This window comes from Odocoileus virginianus, chromosome 16, assembly GCF_023699985.2.
Source record: "Odocoileus virginianus isolate 20LAN1187 ecotype Illinois chromosome 16, Ovbor_1.2, whole genome shotgun sequence".
NCBI classification, from domain to species: domain Eukaryota; kingdom Metazoa; phylum Chordata; class Mammalia; order Artiodactyla; family Cervidae; genus Odocoileus; species Odocoileus virginianus.
This window is the reverse complement of record NC_069689.1, coordinates 30,593,823-30,619,464: the sequence shown is the minus strand read 5'-3', so window position 1 is coordinate 30,619,464 and position 25,642 is coordinate 30,593,823. Positions and strand designations below refer to the sequence as shown.

The 25,642-nt window shown below is 40.4% G+C and overlaps 1 protein-coding gene and 1 non-coding gene across 2 annotated transcripts; one reads left to right on the top strand and one right to left on the bottom strand.

The window, feature by feature from the left end:
• Nucleotides 1-1,669: 1,669 nt before the first annotated feature.
• Nucleotides 1,670-1,741, top strand: TRNAE-UUC (transfer RNA glutamic acid (anticodon UUC)). Its single transcript has one exon. It is a non-coding gene; the product is annotated as a tRNA-Glu (tRNA).
• Nucleotides 1,742-7,492: 5,751 nt separating this feature from the next.
• On the bottom strand, nucleotides 7,493-25,428 carry SPTSSA (serine palmitoyltransferase small subunit A). Its single transcript, XM_020870435.2, has 2 exons — nucleotides 25,266-25,428; nucleotides 7,493-8,644 (listed from the first exon to the last, which is right to left on the bottom strand). Exons 1-2 carry the CDS (start codon nucleotides 25,366-25,368, stop codon nucleotides 8,541-8,543), a joined length of 207 nt encoding a protein of 68 aa, XP_020726094.1. The 5' UTR covers nucleotides 25,369-25,428; the 3' UTR covers nucleotides 7,493-8,540.
• Between the last annotated feature and the right edge of the window lie 214 nt (nucleotides 25,429-25,642).

Here is a 25,642-nt window from a genome sequence, read left to right as displayed (position 1 = left end):
TAATGATGAAATCAAAAAGAAAACTCTAAGAAGGAAAACTAGCTCTTTTTTAAAAAAGAAAAGAAAGCTATGGGTGGGTTTTAGGTGGAAGTGATATCACATGATCTGTTCCTTCATAGGTCAGTCTGGGTGCTACCATTTGGTAGCATAATCTGGCTTGACCTGAACTCATCTGTCAGCAAAACCTTCTCTGGACTGATTGAAAGGTATTTATAGTTCTATTGACCTCGTTTACTGTGAATATTCATATAGTTCAATGCAGAGCTAAAAATATACTTGATAAACTATATATTGCCCTGGGTCTGACCAGGAATATTAAATGATATACACCATTTACCTTTCTAAAACCCAAAAAAAATCAGAATTCTGAAAGATAGTCCCAAGTGTCTTTGATAAGGGGCTATGGAACTCCTTACTGATTTCTAAACTGTTTTTGTAGGTTAGGAAAGTTAACATATTTTCATGACTATTGACAGATTTTCCCCATTTAGCAATGGTCCGATCTATCCTATACTATCATAGGATTTTTTAAATTACTAATTCATGTTTAATGAAAAAAAAAACCACTTCACATACAGATTTTAATGGTGGTTCTTAACCCTCTCAAGCAAATGATGACTTTGAAAATCTGATTAAAGTCATGGGAGAGCTCCCCCAGAAAATGTGCACATAATTTTGCATATAATTTCAGGAGCTATAGAAGCTCAAACACCAGATTAACAACTTCTGCCCTCTATGCTCTTCCTAGGAACTTTCATCCTTTCATTCAATCTTCAGCCCATATCCATTTCCTGCTTATATCTCCATATTCATCAGACTACTAAACATCTCCACTCAAATATTTCACTGACATCAAACTCAACACATCAAAAACTGAAATCATTTTCTCTTATGCTAAATCCATTTATCTCTTTGTATTAACTTTTAATGAATCAAAATTCATTAAAAATTCACTAATCACTCAACTGAGTCAGCCAAAAATCTGGTCAGCAACCATGACTTCTAAATCTCCTCTACCCTTATCTCTCAATTTTATCAGCTTCTCATGTCCATCGCAACGAACAGTTTGGCCATCATGCCGTTGCCTGAATTACTCCGCTGCTAACAGACACCTAAAATAGTTTTCCTACCAGGGTTTTTATATCCTCTGTGGGGAGAGAGCAAATTAGCCAAGATGGCGTGTTCAGGCTCTCTCACCCCATGTTTTGTAAATAATGACTAAGTAGCTGCTGAGATCATTTATAGCACTGCACATGCGCATCATGAGATACTCGCTTAGTCACGGATTGTGGTATGCCTGAATGAGCTTCACCCTGAAAGCCCCGGCTGCTGCTTCTGCTGCATTTGGGCTAGACTGGCACAACATCACGATTGTGTTGTATGAGGTTATGTTATGGTTCCATTATGGCTATATTGTGGTTATGTTGTGCCTGCCGCTCCAGCTGCTGCATCAGCCAGGAGAGAATAAGCAAGTCTGCAGTTCCTACGGCTCTTCGATTCTTCTTCCAGCCTCTGAGCTCGCGCCTTGCCTACCCTGGGTTCAGCGAACAGGGCAGACAGTGTCAACAGCGAGACAACTGGCGCTATGAGCAAGATCAGCGGTACACACTCCAATCCATGTTTAATGTTGTAACCAGAGTGACCTGTCTAAAACGCAAATCTGGAGAATTTCCTGATGGTCCAGTGGTTTGACTCCATGCTTTCACTGTGGAGGTTCCAGGTTCAATCCCTGGTTAGGGAACCAACATTCCACAAGCCATGCTGCATGGCCAAAAAAAAAGCAAATCGATGTCTCCCTCATTTAAAACTCTCCAATGACTCGCTGCTCTAGGGATTAAGTCCATACTCCTGAAAATGGCTTACAAAATCCTCAGTCGTCTACAACTCACTAACTCCTGCATGATCGCCCTTATATCTGATCATTTCCCCCAAATGTTAGTGAATGTTACCACTTACCAAGTTACTCAAAACAGAAGCCTAGACTCTCTCCTCCCCCTCACCCTCTGTACCTAATTAGTCACCATATCCTGTTTCTACCTTAGTGCCACCACCTTGGTCCAATTACCCTCTTTTTCTCACCTAGACTACTAAACTAGCCTTCTTTCATTGAGGAGGGCGTGAAGCAGACAATTTCCATGAATAGCTTAACCAACCAGGCTTAGTAAAGAGTTCAACTTTGTAATGTAAAAATGTTTGTATAAGTACATTTGACATATGCTTTTTAAAACCTTGGCAAATGAATATTTAGGAATCATAGAAAAAAAAAATTTTAAATAAAGAATCATAGAAACTAGAGTTTCCATGTAACAACAAAATAAAATAAAATAAAAACAAAATTGAGACTTTGTATATATTCCAAAGACTGAAAGCTGACAAATCAAGAAAACAAATACCAAAAAAAAATACTATGCTTTAATTAAACCATGGTACTATTTCATTACTCAAGGTCAATGCAGTAAAGAAGTCTAAAGAAACTGAGATTTCATTCTGCTTGGTCTTTATTGCCCTCAGCAATAGAAGTAGCTGAAGGATAGCATCTTCTTGTTGAAAGAAAACAAGCTCTAATTCTAAGAGAGACACAAAGAGAGCCCAGGTGACATCATATATACATCATGTATAAAGACAACAGGTTTCATTACAGACAAGAACCCCCAAGCTTCGAGAACCCAAATCTTTTTATACTGGACGGCAAGCATGTCTCCACTCTCTGCTCCAGAGGTGAACACTGTTACCATCCAAGACTCCAAGCAAGCCTACGATTTACCCTAAAAGGAGACACTACATCTTCCAAGGCCTTTCCTTTAACAAATATCCTTGTAAAGATGGTCCAGAACAAAACCAGTCAGAACTACTGTTCACAAGACATGCAGAAATGTGAGAGGCCCACAGAGAACTATATCCCAGCAATATCCATTCCACACATAGATTAGTTTCTATACATAATTATGTTGCTCCAATAGTCACGCCAATCTAATCAACAGAGGCGAGAACCAAATCAACTTCTCTAGCACATTTGGTTTCTACTTCTGCTTTATTGACTATGCCAAAGCCTTTGACTGTGTGGATCACAACAAACTATGGAAAATTCTTAAAGAGATGGGAAATACCAGACCACCTGACCTGCCTCCTGAGAAATCTGTATGCAGGTCAAGAAGCAACAGTTAGAACCGGATATGGAACAACAGACTGGTTCCAAATTGGGAAAGGAGTACATCAAGACTGTATATTGTCACCCTGCTTATTTAGCTTATATGCAGCATACATCATGCAAAATGCTGGGCTGGATGAAGCACAAGCTGTAATCAAAATTGCAGGGAGAAATATCAATAACCTCAGATACGCAGATGACACCACCCTTAATGGCAGAAAGCAAAAAAGAACCAAAGAGCTTCTTGATGAAAGTGAAAGAGGAGAGTGAAAAAGTTGGCTTAAAACTCAACATTTAGAAAACTAAGATCATGGCATCCAGTCCCATCACTTCATGGCAAATAGATGGGGAAACAGTGGAAACAGTCAGAGACTGTTTTCTTGGACTCCAAAATCACTGCAGATAATGACTGCAGCCATGAAATTAAAAGACACTTGCTCCTTGGAAGAAAAGCTATGACCAACCTAGATAGCATATTAAAAAGCAGAGACATTACTTTGCCAACAAAGGTCCATCTAGTCAAAGCTATGGTTTTTCCAGTAGTCATGTATGGATGTGAGAGTTGGACTATAAAGAAAGCTGAGCACGGAAGAATTGATGTTTTTGAACTGTGGTGTTGGAGGAGACTCCTGAGAGTCTCTTGAACTGCAAGGAGATCCAACCAGTCCATCCTAAAGGAAATCAGTCCTGAATATTCATTGGAAGGACTGAAGCTGAAGCTGAAACTCCAATACTTTGGGCACCTGATGTGAAGAACTGACTCATTTGAAAAGACTCTGATGCTGGGAAAGATTGAAGGTGGGAGAGAAGGGTACAACAGAGGATGAGATGATTGGATGGCATCACCAACTCAATGGACGTGAGTTTGAGTAAGCTCCAGGAGTTGGTGATGGACAGGGAAGCCTGGTGTGCTGCAGTCCATGGGGCCACAAAGAATCAGACATGACTGAGCAACTGAACTGAACTGAACTGAGCTGTTAAATAGGATTCTGACAGGAAGTGGCCATCCTATAGCAATCTCAACCATGGCCCCCAGAGTCTGAGAATGCACCAGCTTAACAAATCCCCAAAACTATCAAGGTCTATTTTAGAAAGCCATGTTTCTATAAAGACCTTTCCACTCAGCCCAAGGCATTAACCCAGGCATAGCCAAATGTACTTGAGATTGCACAAAATCCATCTTGGCCCTTAAGAAGGAAGTCTAGGGCAATTCTCATCCATAACAACCTTGCTCAGTGAGCTGGAACCAGCCTGAAATCCCTCCAGAGCCAATGAACTGTCATGAATCACTTCAACTAAAATCATGAAATTTTGTACCACCTTTTCTAATCAGATGACTCCTGGTACAGAGATCACTGCCCATAACGTATGCGTGAATAATAAATCAGTTACCTTTCTGGAGAACCCTGTTAGAGAGATCTCTGTAGTTATCTGAGGGTCACATGATCTGTTAGTGTTTCTAAACACTTGCAGGCAGGTCTCTCATGATTGCCCTGAAGGGTGTTTTTCAGGACACAAGTTAACTTCTTGCTTCCAGAAAAGAAATAAAGTCCAGAAATCATGTGAGGTATCCCTGGAAAGAAAATGTTACAACTGTTGGCCTCAAGTGAGACCTCCATCATTCAAAGAGCATAGGTTGACAGTTCCTCAAATGGGGCCTTCTGGCAAGCTAGTATACCTCCGCTAGGGTTCTCCATTCAGTTTAAATAACTGAATCTAGTCCTTAACTTTGGAGGGATTGCCTGAGGGCCAACAGTCCAAACTATCTTGTCAGTCCATGCCACCAAGAAGGTGGCATTTGTTCAGCCCCTAAAGACTGAGCAATGACTATGGGAATGGACGAAATCCAGAGGTGTTGACCAATGTTTTGCATGGAAGATGCAGGAGCTGGGGCTACCCTATGCTTTACTTTTGAGTCAGTTCTGAGAATAGCCCAGTAGTAAGTTCCTGGCTGTTTTTCAAACAGCCATTATCAGGGGGCAAGAGGACCCAGGAGTCCAAATATGGAAGGATCACCTTAGATGGAAGATGTCTCTTTATGCCAGATTCTAAATGGCTAAATCATTAGTCATAGAAACCTGTAGCTCAAAGGGGTCATCAGAGTTGTGGAAATCCAAAGGTACTAGTATTTCTCTACATACTTCTCTTGCCAAATATGGATATCATCTCTGGCACTTACAAGCATTCATAACACAGACATTGACACCAATTGCATCCTCACCATAGGAAGCCACAAGAGTATACTAACAAGGTCACAGAAATTTTCCTTCTGCACTACAAAAAATGTCCAAACTCCACTAGTTGAATACTGGTGCGCCTTCTCCCACAGGAATGGGTAGGATAATGACTTGGATAAGTACATCCTACAGAGCCATCAAGTTTGACTCTCTCCCCTCTGTGAAACTCCCCAGCGTACGCAGGGAGGGTGCACTGGGTCTCACCTTTAATGACCTGAAGCCAGGATCGGGGAGAAGGGGCACAGTGGGAGAGAGCAGCTCTGAGCCGACAAGCAAGGCTTTGCATTCAGTTCACCTGAATAAACAAGGAATGTTCCAGGCCACCCAAATGTGAATAATATGCCCTCATGTTATTCAACAATTCAACAATCAATGTTGTCACCATTGATTTCCATTTGGAGATTCTTTGACTTAGCAGTGACAGACACAATGTCTTTAGAGCTGTCCCTTTATCACGAGGTTCCTTCTTCCAACTCCCCAGAGGAACATGACCAACCTCCAAGGCACCAGGTAAGCAGATTGGCACAATCATGTCTCTCGATTCTCAGCTTCAAAGGATTAGTTAACAAGTAGGATAGCAGGGGACCCTGGTTCCCCTAACTCCCCCAACACTTGAGCAAGAGCATTTACTACTGGACACCCGGGTGTGTCTCATCTCTGAATCTGGGCTGTGGGGCCATGGTCCTTCCTCTTCTGGCAGACACCACATCCCTTCTTTGTCGCATTCTCACCACCAACTGTCAAGAACTGTGAAGGGTCTGCAAGCTAACAAGTTAGTTTGGCATAGCTTTGTGGGTGCTGGCAGAAGGCTGAGGTCCAGGGTCAGACACAAAAGACTTAGTTTTACACATAGAAATAGCCCAAGTATCACTTTCTTGTTTGGTTCCCAAGTTCCAGTCCCCACAGGACAAAGCAAAGAGGACCAGGTGACACCTGTACATGCAGAAGGTCACATTACAGGAGAGGAATCCTGAGCACAGGGAACTCAAATTGTTTATGATGTCCATTGCTTCATAAGGAGACAGTGTTTACCTTCACCTTCCAAAGCTCTAAGCACACCTGCCCTTTGTTCTGGGCAGAGATATTATCTCTTCTTTATCTTCTCTATCATACAAACATCCTTGAAAAATATTCCAGAAAAAAAGACAGTATCTCTGTTCAGAAGACACAAAAACATAAGCAACCTATAGAGAATTATCTAATAAATACCTTCTTACAAACAGGTAAAGTGAAATTATCTCCCCATTTGTTATTTACGGACAAATGGACCAGACCCTTGCATCAGTGGGTGAGAATATGCTTCCCTAATTACCTCTCAGTGGACCTGCTTCTATTTCTCTTTCTGACTCTTCTCAAAATTCTCTGTAAGGTTTAAAAAAAAATCTTTTTTAATTCTCTGTAAGGCTATACTTACCTTCCATCTATCTCTCAGGTCAGTGTTTCATTAACAACCATTGGCAATACAACAGCAATTTAATGGATTTCAGCAGAGTGAGGATGAATTAAAGATTTCTGAATAGAAGGCAAAGACAGATTATCTGGATATCCCTGTCAACTAATGATTCTTGACTTTTCTTGTTTTCAACTCAGCAGAGATCCCGATGTTAGAATCTACTTGTCAATGATTAAGAGGGGAGGAAGGATGTCAATGGGGGAAGCCAAATTTGAGCACTAATTGAATAAATTCAGACTTACATCCTCATATCCATTATTTCACTTGAGATAATCTACTTTTAACCACTTCAAAATCAAATTATATATTACCTTCACTCTCCCTATCTAATGGTGATGATACAAATTGATTCTTTAAAAATACCAGGCTTTCAAATATTACTTAGTACCTCTGGACTAGAAAACACTTCAAAAGTCTAATCTGTACAATCTGATGCCAAAAATATTTAAATTTTTCTAAAAAAAAAAAAAATAGCAAAACATTCTGGGAGGCATGCTTTAAAAAAAAGTCTAATTTTTAAAATTAGCAATATTTTTATGCTGAAAGACATGTTAAAATATACTTACTGCTTATTGGTCCACAGCAATCAATTCAGAAATACAAATATAGATCAATATTTAACCATCAAGGGAAAAAAAATACTGCTACATCAGCTGATTTTTCTCTCTTCGAATTTAATGAGTTTACGTCAAAAAATTAGGTAGTCATCTTACATTTACGGAATAAAAATCTTTTTTAAAAAAAACAATACAAAGACTGAGAGGATTTTAACCAAGTTTACATTTCTTTTTGTTATAGTTTTTAACAATTCATCTCATCATATTGCAATGTGCAAATGCATTTGCAGCACCCATTACAATCATGAAACTATATTTAAGGAAGTACAGTGCTACTAATGGCCCTCAGAAGAAGCTCATTACCTTCTGTTAAAAACTCTATGGTATATAAGCCTTACATAATAATGCTTAACCACCATTTGTCACAAGAACCATCATCAAGTTTTCTGGAAATAAGTTCACACATGAATTAAATATTTAAAAGGTGAAATTTTCCTTATTTTAACTTTAGCGAGATCTTCCTTTTTCATTAAGAAACACTTTATAGTTTTAAAGCAAAAGCTGATAAGAGTCCAGATAACTAAAACTGTACTCCTGAGTTCAAACTTACAGGTAAGTCTTTTGTAAATAGTTCTCAATAAAATATCCTCCCTCCCCAGCCCCCTTGCCCCAAATCTTGATTTTTTTTTTTTTTTTTACAAAACTTTGGTCAAGAGTATAAATATTTCCAGGCAGATATGTATGCCATACGATAGCAAGAACAGTAAAGCCCAACTAATGACTTTAGGTTTTAGAAATAGAAGGCAATTAAAATGTACTCAAAGTTACATTAAGAAAAGCTTTCACTGGGTAATACTGAAACAGTCACAAAGGTTAAGAAAATACTGATATCAAAGTACAAATGACTACAATGTTAAAATAGACAAAAACTACTATACAAGAGCCTCTTTTAAAATTAAAAATAAAGAACACAACACATGAGTCAGGATCGCTTTCCTGTTCTACTCATGAATTTTAGTCTTTATATTCATAGGGTTGGTTATGTTGACATCTAGGAGAGTTTCTTATGACACCTGATGAAATCTCTTTCCAAATTCAGGTGATGGGCCTTCCCTAAGGAGCTTCTTGGTTTGGTCACATGTTGGTCACTGTACAATTTCAAAGTAGTGCAGGATCGCCATGATGTGCTGAGGCATGAAGACGTAGCCTGTATACAGTGCCATCCCCACGATGGAAACCAGCATGGAATCTGAGTCACAGTTAAGGAAACTTCATTTGATTTTCCTCAGTTTATCTAAAACTAAATTCCCCAATTTTTGCAGCAACTGTTTTGTGTGGAAGTACCCATTCACTTAGTTCTTCCTCATCCCTATCAAGTACCTATAGAGAACAAATAACTATAACTATAGCTGCTCACCTGAACCATGCCTGACACCATTCTAAATTTTTTTTAACAATTTTATTTATTTATTTGGCTGACTCAGGTTTTAGTTGCAGAATGTGGGATCATGTACTTGTGACATGTAAACTCAGCAGCATGAGAAGTCTTAGTTGCAGCATGTGAAATATAGTTCCCTGACCAGGGATTGAACCTGGGGCCCCTGCATTGGGAGTGATGAGTCTTAGCCACTGGACTACCAGAGAAGTCCCCACTCTAAACTTTTTAAGTTCATTTTATCTTCACCATCACCTTACATGGAGCATACTATTATTCTCCCTGTTTTATTTCAAAATATCAGGCTGCTTAAAATGAAGCAGAGAAAGTGACTATTCAACCTAAGAAACAGAAATGTATAGGAATAAAATTGTACAGTATTTAATGACTGCAAAAGGTCTACCAACATGAATAATAAGAATGTCTGAACCAAGAATTTTAGAATTATTTAGACTAGAATGTGGCTAAGATATAGACTTTAGCGCCGAAGATAAGATCAATCATATACTAGTGACATAAACTGATAACACCTGCTATATTAAACACATATTATTCTCACTAAACTTTGTAACGTCAAACAAAAGTCATCTTGATAACCTAAAGCACAGACATTCTGCACTGTGGTCCTTTCTCTGCATTCCAAAAGGAATTTAAACTGTATAGACACAAATCAACAGGGAGTTCTCCTGTTGGGCCACATGAAAGAGTTAACAAGAATTATGTAAAACCTAAGGATTTCTTTCTAAGGGGAGTAACTGCTTCTGAACTAGGACTGTGTTTCGGTCACTCATTCATTCATATCCTCAGCCTCCCCTCCCCCTACCTCTTGTCTTCCATACGTTCAGCTCTACATACTGGTAGTTGATCATACCTTACATTCCTCTGTGAAGAGACAGGGTTTAAATAAACAATGTGCTTACTACCAACCAATATTTGTATAACAGTTTAGCTGACAAATCTTTGATGTATTATCTCACTTGACCTTTACAGCTTTCAGCTTTCCTGTGAAATGTTTATTGACTACCACTCATCAGAGATGGAGAAAACACTGAGGGGACTTGTCCAAGGCCACACAAGAAGCTATCTTTAGAATTGGAGCTCAAACCTGACTCAAACCCTGAGTTCATTTGGCAAACATGGGTGAAAAGTCTCCCATGATGATTGCTTTTTGAAATGCAATTAAAATCACAACGATCTGGGGACTCTCCTTGACGGTTCAGTGGTTAAGACTCCACGCTCCCAGTGCATGGGGCAAAGGTTCGATCCCTGGTTGGGAAACTAAGATCCCACATGCCACACAGCGCAGCCTGAAAAATAGAAATCATGAGTTTATAGTGGGATCTCACAGTCTTCATGGGAGGGGTCAGCCTACATTCAGTCTTAGCTTTTAAGTGAAGGTCGGTCAAACTGGGGGTCCTGGGATGGGAAAGGCAAGTTCTTGAAGATTAACAACCATTATTTGGGGATCCACATTTTCCTGGTGGGGTGGGAGGAGCAGTGGGGTGACAGGGTTAGGAGGAAGACAACGGGAGGGCCGCAGTGGGCATTCTTCGTCCCTCGGCGTCCCTGGCAGTGCCCGGAATGGGTGGCCCAGACAACCCCGACACAGGAGTGTCCTGAAGCGGGATTTATGAAGAAGACGGACAGGCCTTTGGAAATGAGTCGCTGGAGACGGCGGCGGAGGCCAGTGTCACATCTGGAATGACACCAACGACCCCGCTGGGGGTGCCTGGGTCAGTGCTGCTGCCCCTGTGAAGAACTGCACAAGGGGAAGGCTGTTTGCAGGAAGGAGGCCGCCCTGGGGGAGGTGGAGCTGGCCGCCGTGGTGGAGGCGCAGATGTCGGGTGTAGGTACCGTCCGCCCATGACAATTGTTTTTAACCTACTTTTTAGCCACCCCCCCTCCTTAATTCAGTTCTTTCTTAAACAACCACCCAGTATTTACCACTTAATTTCTTTTTTTTTAAGTGTATGTACTTGCCGTTTCCACATTACTGTTTATCATTGACACAGCCATTCGCCTTCCATCCCTCCAGGCTATAGACACCCTCAGGCCACTGATGACCTCCTACCAAACCCAATGGCTATTTGAATTGATGCCATTTTTCGTCTTTCCTCTTCAAAATTCCTTCGACTCTGGGTTGAGGTACTTCTCTGGGGTTCTCCTTCCTTCTCTCACATCATTTTCCTACTTCACTGGCTCTTTTCCCCTGTCGGCCACTGATGTGTAAGATGGTTAACGTGCTTTTCTCCCAAATATCCACTCCACTCCTCCTGCTAGTAGAGCTGTCGTGTTCCTTGAGTGGGCCTTACGCTAGCCCATCTCCAGGGACAAGCCCTGACTGATCGGAACCAATTAAGGTCTTCTCTTTGTAACAATGCCCACCCCCAAATCTGATCAACCAGTTCAAAGTTTAAGACCTCACCAATCCTAAAAGAAATCAATCCTAAATATTCATTGGAAAGGCTCTTTCTGAAGCTCCAATACTTTGACCACCTGATACAACGAGCTGACTCATTGGAAAAGACCTTGATGCTAGGAAAGATTGAGGGCAGGAAGAGAAGGGGGCAACAGAGGATGAGATGGCTGGATGGCATCATCGACTCAATGGATATGAATCTGAGCAAACTCCAGGAGACAGTGAAGGACAGGGAAGTCTGGCATGCTGCAATCCATGGGGGTCGCAGAGTTGTACATGACTTAGCAACTGAATAACAAAGATAACAGCAATAGCAGCCTTCATTCTGTGAATATCTAGTGTGCAGTTCCAGAACTGTGTTAAGCCCTTCAGTGAGTTTAAGTTAACATCCCAAAATCAGAGGAAGCAATGGAGCCAATTCCAAACCAAATCAACCAAACCTCCAAAATGTGTTCTTCACCATTACACTATAATACAGTCCTATGAATGAGAAGTCCTATTCCTCCAAATAAAACCTAATCATTCTCTCAGCGACTCATCTCCTCTTAGATGAGGCTTTCCCTAGCACTCACTTTTTCCATTCTTACCCCAATGTCCTGACAGAATTACTCCCTGATGTTTGTCAAACTCTTTATTAAATGTCACAGTGCTTATATCCGTAGATTTATTGATCTCATCCAGATTATCAACTCCTTGAACACATGAACAATGTCTAATCATTTTTGTATCTCCAATATCTAACATAACACATGCTTAATAAATGTGTGATGAATAAAGGAATTGCTCAAGAAACATTATTTGACCCTGGATTCACTGTAGGCCTTTCTACATACTCGACATATTTACTGTGACTGACAAACTCTACAGCGACCACAACGAAGAAACACAACATCTTCTTCTAATCTATATTTTCAAAATGCTTTTTGCTTTTCTACAGCTTTTATGTAAGACTTATGAATGTCTACACCAAAAAGTGAAATGACATGGTAATAAAATTCAGGTCATTGGCTCAAATTCAAGTAAGAAGTAATTACTAAAAACAGCCATTTGAATGATTATATTACCTACTCTTTATGGAACTATAACCCTTCAATTTAGTATGGAAAATATATCAGTTATGGAACATGTATAAATTTAGCTTAACAGAGACTGTTCCACATAAGATAGGAACCTGAAACTTAAGGTCAATTTTGTGAACACTAAATTCTCAAATCTTTAAACTTTTCTTTGCATATAAAATCAGGACATTTTTCTAAGTGAAACAAGAACTTAGTGAAACTGGAAAAGATTTTTTTTGCCTGGTTGAGATATTCAACACTAGAGTTCATGACATTCTATAGCTGTTGTGATGAATATATATGGAATAAGAGGACATATGTATACCTGTGGCTGATTCATGCTGATGTTTGGCAGAAAACAACAAAATTCTGAAAGTAATTATCTTTCAATTAAAAAACAAATTTAAAAAAAAAGAATAAATGGCAATTATATAAGCAAAATCAGGTAGTGGATACTTAACGGGGTGAAATGGGACGAGAAGGAAGACAGACCTGCAAGAAGGGGTGTAAAAGGGCTTCAAATGTATTAGTAAGGTTTTTCTTCAACTAGTTGGTAGTATGGGCACACTTTCATTACATTATCCTTTATGGGGTATTTTGCATGCTGGAATAGCCAATAACTTTTTTTAATAAGTAAAAATTGCAAAGGAAAATGTAACTGTATATCATAGTAGACTAAAAGCTATTTTGAAGGATCTTCCTTGACAAAGTTTGGGTTAGGCAACATTGGATCTAATTTGGATCTAGGAAACAAATGGAAAGTCTTAGCTCTTAGTAACAGAATATATAACCCTCAATTCTGACCAAAATAAACAAAATTACCAAAAGTCACTTGAACCAAGAGGCAAGTGCCAATTTATTAGCTGCTCGAAATAATAATAACCCTAAATTTTTACCCAGAGCCACTTATTAAACTTTTATTCTATTTCTCTCAAAAAAAGTTTCTATATTCTGACCCCAGTTCTCCTAAGTATCTTCAGAATCATAATAATAACTCTTTAAAAGTAAGTTTGCTATACAATTAAATTTCAAAATTATTTCCAAAAATTATCCTAAAGCTCAACCAGAAGAGAATATTTTTCTAATTGAAGTACAGTTGATTTACAATGTTTCAGGTATACAGCTAAGTGATTCAGATATACAGATAGATTCTTTTGTAGATTCTTTTCCATTATAGGTTATTACAAGGTACTGAATATAGCTCCCTGTGCTATACAGTAGATCTCTGCTTAACTAGTTTATATATAGTAGTATCTGTTAAACCCAAATTCCTAATTTATCCCTCCACTAAATAAGAGACTATTTAAGACTGACTTAACTATACAATGAAATATAAGTGAACAAATAAAACAATGGGACCATGAGGAATTTCTACTGGCCTTAATAATCACCTTGCAAAACATCCACTGCATTCTTTTAACACACCTCTCAAATTTTAAAGTGTCCTTGATACACTCTAAAGTTCAAGAAATAGATACCGGAATCACCACAGCACTAGAAGAGACCTAGGTCTGAGCTGCAATTCTGCCAATCCCTGGTTGTGACAAAAACTATCTGATTACTAGTCTCTTTATCTATAATTTGAGGATATACATAACTTACCTTTCAGGGTTAATATAAATCTATTCTTCAACAAAAGGTAACATAATCTTTATTGAAATTACTGTTTTAAGGCTTGGGCACTTAACACTATGACTCAGACCTTTGTTTGGAAATCGCCCAAGGTCACTCTGCTATTAGCTTGTTGTTAATTTATAGTATAATCCTAGGGCATCACAACCTCTCTGAACCTAAGTTTCTTCTCCATAAAATGAAATCCCTTCCTGCCTCAACATGTTCAGATTCCACTTGCTCGGAGAGGGCATTCAGGCACCATTTCTCAATCATCTAATATAATCTTCTATTTGAGACATTCACACACACACACACACACACACACACACACACAGAGAAAATGTAAGTCATCAGTGCTACAGAATACACATATATTAGAAGGGGACATAATCTATATATCATGCTATATAATATACAAGGTGATAGAGTAATCTTTCCATTTGGGCTTCCCAGGTGGCTCAATGATAAAGAAGCTGCCTTCCAATGCAGGAGACTCGGGTTCAATTCCTGGGTTGGGAAGATTCCCTGGAGGAGCAAATAGCAACCCATTCCAGTATCCTTGCCCGGAAAATCCCATGGACAGAGGAGCCTGGCAGGCCAAAGTCCAAGGGGTTGAAAGAGAGTTGGACAGGACTGAGTGACTAGACCACAACCACCTCTCCATTTACCAAGCCCTTACCTGCTGTTTCCACAAGCATCAGTTAGCTGTACAAGACTGACCAGCTTCATGCTTTAAAGTGAGCTCCACGATTCAAGCAATACAGAACTAAGCTAGTGAAATCTAGACTAACAAACCAAAAACCTCAAGAACTAAAAAAAGTCTTTGCTGTTTTGTGTCTATGTAACTGCCTCTACCACTGATTTTTAAGTGCTTAAGAGGGAGTGCCTCAGCCACTCTTAAGTTCTACCAGTTTATTGCTACCAACCCATCTCCCTCCACCCTCATGCACACATGCTCAGCCATGTAACCCCATGGACTGCAGCCCGCCAGGCTCCTCTGTCCATGGACTTTTCCAGGCAAGAATACTGGAGTGGGCTGCCATTTCCTTCTGCACTCAGCCGCTCTTTGCTTCTAGCTGTAGCGCATCGTTAGACAACGCCGGGACTTCGTCAATCATCAAGAACTGAGCAGATAAGGTATAAAATAGATAACTAATGAAAACCTACTGTAGCCACGAGGAACTCTACTCAATGCTCTGCGGTGACCTAAATGGAAAGGAAATCAAGAAAAGAGGGGATGCAAGTAAGCATATAGCTGATTCACTCTGCTACACAGCAGAAACACAACATTGTAAAGTAACCATACTCCAATAAAAATTAAAAAAAAAAAGAACTGAGCATATAATGTGCCAAGATTGTTCAGGAACTGCCAATAAATGTTTGTTCAAGGGCTGAGTGAAAAATTAGAGGTTATTTATAAACCTGGACATAATTTAAATATTTTATGGGTTCAATGGATTAAAAAGCAAATAGATGTGAAATCATATATCTGTGTCTTGTTCTGTTTTCTTTAACAAGAATCTCCAACTAATCATGAGCTGGTAAGTTACAAGCTAGACAGGAAAAATAAAGACGTTTTGCTCATACAAGGAACTGGCCACCCCAGGCCTTTTCCCAGCAACCTAAAAAAAAAAAAGGAAATGCTTTAAAGTAGCTTTAAAATACAGTACATCAGAAGATTTCAGAAACTAACATTGCTGCCCTAACCAGTAACCTCACACTGTCACCACCTACCTTAGCAACCTGTTCACAAGACTCTGGAGAAACCAAAGTTAGTTCCTCACTCGGAAAAGGGTAGAGGTTTTTGTTCCAGTGGGTAGGATTTATTCCTCTTCACTAAACAGTTTCAATATTTTCAGTCTCTGATGGCCCTGGTCACATCAAAAAACAGAGCTAAAATGTCATGTTTCAATCTTCTTAGTCAACCAAATCTTCTATTACTCAAATTCCTTTTGTAAAATCAACTCTTTAAATGCTACTTTTATCCTTAGATATATTCAAAATTTTGATAAATTTATTTTAAGGAGCCATTTGAAAGAAAACAAAGCATCTGACAAAGTATAACCACAGCTGTTTGGTGAAAAGCAATCAAAGTTCTAAGGGAAAGCAGGTGTCAGCTGCTAAACAATGCTACGGAAAGGAATCTTCCTTACTACTGCAGGTTTTGTCCCCTGATCTCAAAAAGAAACGTGCTCAGTCTTGTCCGACTCTCTGCAACCCCGTGGACTGTAGCCCACCAGGCTCCTCTGTCCACAGGATTTTCCAGACAAGAATACTGGAGTGGGCTGCCATTTTCTTACTGCAGGTTTTGTCCCCTGACCTTGAAAAGAAATGCTAAGAAAGCTAATTTGGGGAATTCCCTGGCAGCTCAGGGGTTAGGACTCCGTGCTTTCACTGCTGAGGGCAGGGTTTCACTTCCTGGTCAGGGAACTAAAATCCTGCAGCCTCAGAACACCACCAAATGTTTTTTAAAAAAAGAAAGTTTTTTTTTCCCCCAAATATGTCACTTTTGGTACTTCTGGTTGCCATAAGTGAAAGCAAGTAGAAGATAGAGTCCAGTGTATGTCAGCCAATTTGATATTCTTGGGCCATAGTAAAGGATATCATCGGCTTCTCTGGTGGCTCACTGGTAAAGAATCCGCCTGCCAATGCAGGAGATGTGGGTTCAAACCATTGGTCGGGAAGATCCCCTGGAGAAGGAAATGGCAACCCACCCCAGTATTCTTGCCTGGAAAATTCCACGGACAGAGGAGCCTGGCAGGCTACAGTCCACGGAATTGCAGAGTCAGACATAACTTAGCGACTAAACAACAACAATGAAGAATATTACATCAGCATCAGAGGTTAATGTTGGCATGCAAAACCCATTCTCTGAGCTTTCTGTAGTGTTCGTCATACCTAAGTATGGAAATTGATTTTAGAACAACTTGATGATGAACTCTTTAAAAACTAATCAAACAAAAAAGTCTGCTGCTTAAACCAGCAATGATCCTGTTCCATCCACCCTGAACTGAAATCCTAAAAATGGTTTGTAGGTCTGTGCCCAGAGACAGTGAAGCTATGTACAGATATATCCCTTTTTAATTAGAGTTTCAGTTAATCTAATGAAGATCTGAAGTCCTGGGGTCAAGGGGTCGGGGGGTGAATTATCTGTTTGCTCTAAAATATAATCTGTTCTGATTTCTGAAATGTCAATCAGCTCATACATAAGTAGGATTTGTTTCATATGGGGTTTTTTCATAAATTAGGGGAGCCAGATTAGTGAGAAAAGAATACTAATCTTCAGCAAGAAACATCCCTCAGCTTAGTGGCTGCAAGTCCTTATAGCTCTATTTTAAGAAAATTAAAAATTAGCATCTGCACCAGTTCTCCCTCTCCAGAACGGTACACCTCCTGGCTGGAAAAGCTCTCCACTAATGATAGGACAGCCCTGTCTGCCTGCACCTCCTCCTCCAAGGCAGCCCACACCATCTCTGTCACACCCCAGCATTTCCAGTCAACTCTGTCCATCAATTTTTAATGTCCCCTGGGGCAGCCTCCAGTCTGCTTGCCCTGGCTATCCAAGTTATCCACTCAAATGCTAATCATTGTTCTCATTAGAAGTTGCAGCAGTTTTGAGGAGTCTGAGTCAACAGTATTTTCCCATAAACTATCTTATTCGAGAATTTTTTCAGGAACACATACAACACGTAATGGGGTTCACCGGTGGCTGTGAACTGTATGTCTGCCAACGCAGGAGACATGGGTTCAGTCCCTGGGTCAGGAAGATCCCCTGGAGGAGGGCATGGCAACCCACTCCAGTATTCTTGCCTGGGAAATCCCATGGACAGAGGAGCCTGGTGGACTACAGTCCACGGGGTCGAAAAGAGTCAGACACAACTTTGCAAGCAAACAACATCATGTGATGCCAAAATTTCTGTATTAGTAATAGTTCTTTTCATCACTATTGATCATAACTACTACCTCTCATTCCATAATTGCTATTTTTTTTAAGCACTGCAATTTGTGAAAAGTATACATCCTCTATTAAGTAGATCTTCTGAAACATGTAGCTTTAATCATTAAATTTGAGCATTGAGCTTTTTGGTTTGTATTTTTTTAATCTAAAGAATTTATCTTATCCTTGCCCATAAGCATCACAAATGTTAACAACTCTCAAACTCTGAGCTGGGATTGGGGGATGGGGTCACAAGGTCTTTAAGAATATGAAGCAGTAGAGAGAAAGGATCCACATTCACCTCTACTGAAAAATCACTTGTATCACACACTGATAAACACTGTAGATTACATGTGCTTTGTCCTCTCAACCATCAACTTCCCATGACTCTCCCTGACACCCTAGTACAGGAGACCTACTTTTTGCATAGCACAGTTCTGGTCTTTTGTTTGGGTTTTTTTGTTGTTGTTTTGCTTTTATATTCCACCTTTCTCAAAAGAGGTGTTTTTTTTTTCCCCCACTAAGGGAAAATACTATCCTAAGGAGCACAGACAAGGGATAGTCTAACATTCTCATGTAGCCAGCCAAATATCCAGGCAGTACGCAACAGGCGAGAGCAGTGATTTTCAAACCAAAGCACTGGAGCCCTGGAGCGACTTTTCAAAGGGTTTGGAAATCAGTTAGGGGAATCAATTTCTAAGTCTTCAGCTTCCACTGTTTCCTCTCCTCCAGCTGGTCTGAGAACTGTGATCTGCTAGTTCTCCTTCTCATCACCCCCTCCCCACTTACAATTTCACTTCTCCCACTTTACTTCCAGAAATCCAAAATCTCCAGAATTTCCCCAGGCTATAAAATAACCTCTGGGATGGACAGCAAACAAAGGAATGGTAACTAACTTATGCTGTACTTTATCTCATTCAAGTTACAAACTTCTGGCACAGCTCCAAGCCTCATCTATCTGTGTAATAACATGAATTTGGACATGAGACACCTTTCCAATCTAGGCCCCACAAAATGCCTCCAACAAGCAGGATATAGAGAAGGGCCATTCTGTCATCACTGAGGCAGTGGCCAGAGAACCCACTGCCAACATTCACAAGTGCACCCATGGAGTCAGCTTCAAGAAGCGTGACCCTCAGGCATGAAAGAGACCCAGAAATCTGACATGAAGGAAATAGGAAGTCCAGATGTGCACAAAGACACTGGTTTTAATAAAGCTTGGCCAAAGGGATAAGGAGATAGGATTATTTGGAAATCATATTTGACTTGAAAGTACCTTGATAAAATCTCTCTAAAAGACATTAAGCTTACTTACTAATAATTTTTTTCTAGAAGTAACTTTCTGATATTAAGAATTTTGCCTAATCACATGCTGATTTTTACTGGAAACCTATTTAAATTGTCAGATGGTTCTATATTTACAAACATTTTCTTCAAAAAAGGAGCTCATTAAGAAAAAACAAGTTCTAGTAGAAGACTCTTGGTGAATTAGGGTTTTAATAATTTACTGACTAGTTCAGAGAAAGCTCTATCAGACAGACAATGGTACCCACTGGCCTATATATAGAAGTTTTCTTTGTCAATTTTGTTTTGTGTGCTGTGTTTATTTACAAAACATACTTTATATAGAAAATATACAAAAAACAGAGACACTTAATTGTAGGTAACCATATCAATCATTATTAGTACCTCCAAAAGGGCATAGCAAAATATATTCCTCAAACAATTCTCTATTGGCTTATAAAAGCTTTGATTTCCCCAAACTACACACACCAAAACAACACCTATTACTTTCCAGGTGTTCACAGAATGAAGATGCACAGGCAACTGATGACAATGGTTGCCTCAAGGTGGCTGGGGCAGGGGTGGAAGGAAGACTTTCACCATCTACATTTTTGCATCTTTTGAGTTTTGATCCATGAAGATGTGTAAACTATTTTTCATTTATAATTCAAGAAGGTGTATTTTCTAAACTCTCAAACACACTAATTATTCAAGTACATTCAGATGTAAAGAAAAATCTTTCTTAGATCCAGCTTTAGACATTTGAGGATACAGCAAAGATCTAAGAAAATAAACTAGTCACTATTGGGAAAAAAAAAAGAAAAAGAAAATAAACTAGTCACTATTGAAAAGAACATGTGAAAGTGAAAGTGTTAGTAGTTCAGTCGTATCTGACTCTTTGCAATCCCATGGTTCCTGCCAGGCTCTTCTGTCCATGGAAATCTCCAGGGAAGAATACTGAAGTTAGTAGCCATTCCCTTCACCAAGGGATCTTTCCAACCCAGGGGTCGAACCTAGGTCGCCTGCATTACAGGCAGATTCTTCACCATCTGAGCCACCACTGAAAAGAACATACAGCTTTAAAAAATGTAATGCTGGGGCTTCCCTGGTGGTCCAGTGGCTAAAAGTCTATGCTCCCAGTCAGAGGGTCCAGGTTAGATCCCTGGTCAGGAAACTAGATTCCACAAGCTACAATTAAACTAAGATTTCACATGCCACAACTAAGACTCAGTGCAATCAAATCAATAAATAAATAACAAAATGCTGGGGAGGGTGGAGGGAAACAGTGGTGGGGGAGTGAGAGATACAAACTATTGGGTGTAAGACAGGCTCAAGGCTGTACTGTACAATGTGGGGAACACAGCCAATATATTGTAATAACTGTCAATGGAAAGCAACCTTTAAAGTTGTATAAAAAAATTTTTTACAACTTTTAAATTAATTTTTTAATTTGAAAAAAATTTTTTAAGTAATGCTTTTTTCATGATCATTCAAAGCCTACCTCAATCTAAAACATCTACCTTTGCTTCCACCCTTCCTTCCTCTAGCCACTTAATTTATTCCAAATTCTGCAACCAAAGTAAACCTTTTTAAACTTATAAAGTCAGATTGAAGACTTCCCTGGGGGTACAGTGGCTAAGATTCTGTGCTCCCAAAGCAGGAGGCCTGGGTTCAAGCCCTGGTTGGGGAACAAGATCCTACATGCCCCAAATAAGAGTTCGTATGCTGTAGTGAAGATCAAAGATTGAAGATCCTGCATGTTGCAACTAAGATCTGGAGAAGCCAAATAAATAATTTTTCTTAAAGTTCAGACTGGATCACTCTTCCATCAGATCTTTCAAGAGCACCCCTTTTTACCAAAATTAAAAACCAAAATCCTTACGAAGACCTCCAGGACTTCCGAATCTGACCTCACTACTCTCCCCAACGCTCTCTGCTCCAGCCATACCTGCCTCAGTGATGGCCTTCATCCATGCCAGGCAGCCATGGACTCAGGGACTCTGAACTGCAATTCCTTCTGCCAGCTACTCTCTCCTGTCAGATTTCTACCCTGCTAACTCCCTCCCCTCCTTCATGTTTTCACTCTCAAGTATGCTTTCACGATGAAGCATCTCCTGACATCTTCTTTAAAAATAGTAACTTCATCTTATCCACACATTTCCTATCCCCTTTACCTAGTTTTGTCTTCCATAATGCTTACCACCTAATATACTATATACTTCACAAGTGCAGAGTCCTAACCACTGGACCGCCACAGAATTCCCACATAGTTCACTTATTAAGAAAGTTCCCAAAGACAAAGATCTCTGTCTTGTTTGCTCGCTGACACATCAGAAAAAGCGCCTAGGCCAGCATCTGGCCAAAGTATACACACAGAAGTGTCCAATTAATAAACAGCCTCAACCTGCTTCTTCAACTATACTTCCCACCTATTCTGCATTAAAGAATCTGTGTTCCAACCAGTCGGCCTGGCACACTCACTCACCATCCTAACACATCTCTTCCACACCTTCTTCCCACATGGGAAAATGCAGTCAAACACTCAGATACCTCCCACTGCAATTTCTCTTTTTTTTTTTTTTTTTCCATTTATTTTTATTAGTTGGAGGCTAATTACTTTACATCATTACAGTAGTTTTTGTCATACATTGAAATGAATTAGCCATGGATTTACATGTATTCCCCATCCCGGTCCCCCCTCCCACCTCCCTCTCCACCCGATCCCTCTGGGTCTTTGCAATTTCTCTAATCGCTCTTCCTGCCCTGGGTCCCAAAGCACTCACTGCCCAGCTCTTTCAGCTGAATGGGGTGAGGGGGCAGGGGCAATCTGAAAATATGTGTAAATTCTTGTTTTTCCTGAACTTGGATTTAATTTCCCAGAAGGAAAAACTGAAGTTCATATTCTTGGAAACTCAGAAGAACTCAGTACATTGAAAAAAATTTTAATTAAAATAAGTTTCAAAAATTCCATTCCGGGTGCGTGCATATGTGTGTGTGTGCACATGGTTTCCACTCAGAATGAAAAGAGCTTTAAGTCTCAAGAGGAAAGGGAAAAAATGTATATTCCTATGTTTTCTTTTCCTACTTTATCCAATATTTAAATGTCAGTGAGAAAAAAATGTCAGTGAGAAAACTGTTACTGGATCTGAGTGACTCTACCCAAAAGGTATGAGCACCTCCCTTCACTTCCAGAACTTGCACTCCATGCCTAGGAGGCCCTACCGGATTGGAACTGACCTCTCCTGCTACTCACCCCACTTTCCCCACCCCAATCGCACAGCTATCCTTGAAACACGAAACGCGCCAGACATGCTGGTGCTTCAGGGCATGGTTACCAGTCTTGCTATCTGGAACGCTCAATCCCCTGGGATTTTCTCCCTGCTTAAATCTTTCTAAATGTCTCCTTCCTGACCACTCTAGCTAAAACCAAAGAACATGACCTCTTCCTTAGTTCCTATTCTCATCTCTTGTTTTTTTACCTCCATAACATCTATAAGAACCAAATAATCTCTATTTTTATTTATTTATCTAGTGGCATTAGAGTATTTTTATGTTTTATTTGTAGGTAAATCCCTACTCTCTAAAATGGGCTTCCCAGGTGGCACATAGTATCTGCCATTAGGAAGTATATAATACTTATGGAACAAAGAATTCAACAAATGCACATATTTTACAAATGAGGGGACAACAATGCAAATTTTGTAAACATATCCAAAATAAAAGAAATTGTTTCAACTGACAGGTTTTTCTACCTAAGTTCTTATACTCTATAAGAACTGAATGTTGTTCATCAGAAACAGTCTAGTTCCAAAGCTACTCTAAAAGTGGCTTAAAATCAGTACTTCTGCAACATATAAACAAACACTTGTCAAGCATTATTTGTGTGCATTAACGTGTTGCTGAACAACAAAAAGAACTCTTTCTTTGAAGAAATCATGGTCTCTCTTTCAGGGGGGAATCTAATTTCAAACATATACCAAAAAACTGTCCACATTTTCCTTAAAATAAAGTATAAAATGCCATGGAAACATAAAAAGCCATAGAAAGGTGGCAAATATAATCCAGTGATAACAAAATACAAGTTTATTTAGTTTTTTTTAATTAAAAAAAAGGCATAACTTTTATGTATGCTTCTAATTATTTTAACAAAGTATCTTTTAACTTCCCATCTCCCCTCAACAGCATGGTTACAATGTTACTCAGTGAGACAACTACAGGGAGTGTCTCACTGGTTACAAAACCGGTCTTGGTTACAAAACCTGGTCTTTTCCTTTCCCACTGATGACTTCAGGAGGGAAAGGGGATTTCTGAAACATGTTAAAGCTTCCCCTCAAGAGGTGGAAATCAAAAGTTCCCAGCAGATCTCTCTCTGGTTGTTGCAGATCTCATTATTTTTTTGTTTTTTAGTTGAAATCATGCGGTTACATAAACCAATGAGAAGTCAAATGCTTCAAAGGCAAAAATCCAGAGGTACTACAGACAATTTCATAATTTATTTCTTCACATCATGCCCCCAAAGCCATCATGGAGCTATTTATAAGACATTGTTACTATTGCAACATAGTACAAAAAAGCCTTAATATCGCTGACACTGTAGCATTTATCCATAGGCCAAAAAAGCCTTCAAGAGTAAAATCAAGAGTGTAGACTCTGATAGTGGGGCATTACATTTAACTTCTGATTTCTTAAAGAATTTCAACTTACCTTAACACTGCTTAAATTCACTTTTTAGTAATTTTAACTAAGTCAAGAGGTGGTCTCTATTTTACTATACATTTTACAAGGATGACCTCATGCATTCCAACCTATAGAACTTAGAGTGAAATTAAATTGAAAAAAAAATCCTAACTAAACTACAGCTACAAGTAAATGGTTCAGGAAACTAGAGCATGCTTTACATTCAGATTTTACATCCAAAATATGCATTCTGGTTCTTAAATTCCAGGTTTGGAAAGAAATGCCAACAATAATAAAACTTGTAAAGCAGCTAAGATGCCTCAAGTGCTGAAACAAAAGACAGCTTTGAGTACAATCTTAAATTAGTTTAATACAAATAAACACTTTTAAGGCTTGAATGAAATTATCTCTCTACCACAATTCAACAGTGTATTAGCAAAGTTGTTCTGAAGCTGCTCCAACTAAACCACATTGAAGGGGAGCGGCCCTCCATGAAGCAAGCATGCTTTGTAAAGTATTTGTCTCATATTGGTCCTCAAGTTCTTTTTAAAATAGTTCTATCTCACTATTAGTATTTATTCTGCAAGAATAATATCAAGGAACATCAACATAGATTCAGGAAGCCTTTCTTTACAACCATGAGTTATTCATTGTGGTTATGAAAGTTAAGATGAGTTAACATACAGGAAAAGTGCTTAGTCCAGGTGTTCGGCTGGTAGTAAACGCTCAGTAGTCATTAACAGGTAGTTATTACCTATCTACGAAAACACAGTTTCAAACACTATCTGCAAATAACCATAAATTCCTTTTCAGGCTCTACTGTTTCGGACTGTGCAAACAGCAGATTAATAAGTAAAACACACTTTTAAAACTAACCATCTTCAAGATCAAAAAAGGTCCAATTAACAGAGCTGCTTTCCAAAACTGAATTGGGATGCCATAAACACAAATTCACAACCTCACTTGAAGACTGATAAACTAGTTAGCATTCTCATAGGATCGAAGCCAGCTAAATCAGGGACAGTTAAAGGTCAAAAGCGCCCAAGCCGGGAGCGGTCTGCTCCACTACCCGGTCCCCGCCTCCCACGGAACGGGAACCCGAACCCACGGCTGGCGCGGCCAAAGAGCAGGCGAGGGCACACCCGGGAGACGTCTCCTTAGGGGATCTCCTCCAGTAATAAAGGCGCCTCCATCTCGGGTCAGGAGACTCACCCGCGACCGCTGATCTCAAGAGTTCTCGCCCTCCCGGCCCGCTCCCAACCAAAGGAACGCCACCAGCGCGGCCCCCACACCTCGGCCCGCGTGTCCGTCGCGCAGAGGCTAGTCGGCGCGCGGCTCCCGCGGGGCCGGCCCTCCGCCCTTCCGCCTGCCAGGCCCGGAGCCCGAGATGCCGCCCCGGCCCTCCGCGCCCCCACCGGCCCCGCGCCCGCGGCCCGGGCAGGATACTGAACACAGTCCGCTCCCAGGGCTCCAGCATGTAGAGCGCCGTGACCAGCAGGTACTGGTAGTAGAACCAGGACATCTGCTTCCAGGCCCGCGCCAGCGCCATCCCCGCCACGCGCCTCCCGCGTTGCAGCCAAACGTCAGTCTGTCCGGCCGGCCTCCCGCTAGCGTCCTAGAGCCCCCCGGCCGCCAGGCCCGCCCGCCACCCCGCGCCCATTGGCCGGCCAGGCCCGGAGCGTCACCCGTGGGCACGCCCAGCCCCGCGCGCTCCCGGGCCGCCGGCGGCGAGCCCCGCCCGGCCGCGCTCATTGGCCAGTCCCGGCCTCGCGCCGCTCCCGGCCGTCCGCGCTTCCCCCTGCAGGGGCCGCGCCCACGCGAGC

Excerpts from the sequence above, each read along its gene's own strand:
- SPTSSA (XM_020870435.2), bottom strand. The coding sequence starts at position 25,368 with ATGGCGCTGGCGCGGGCCTGGAAGCAGATGTCCTGGTTCTACTACCAG. Across the intron at positions 8,645-25,265 it reads CTGGGAGCGGACTGTGTTCA|ATTCCATGCTGGTTTCCATC; the intron begins GTATCCTGCCCG and ends ACTGTGACTCAG.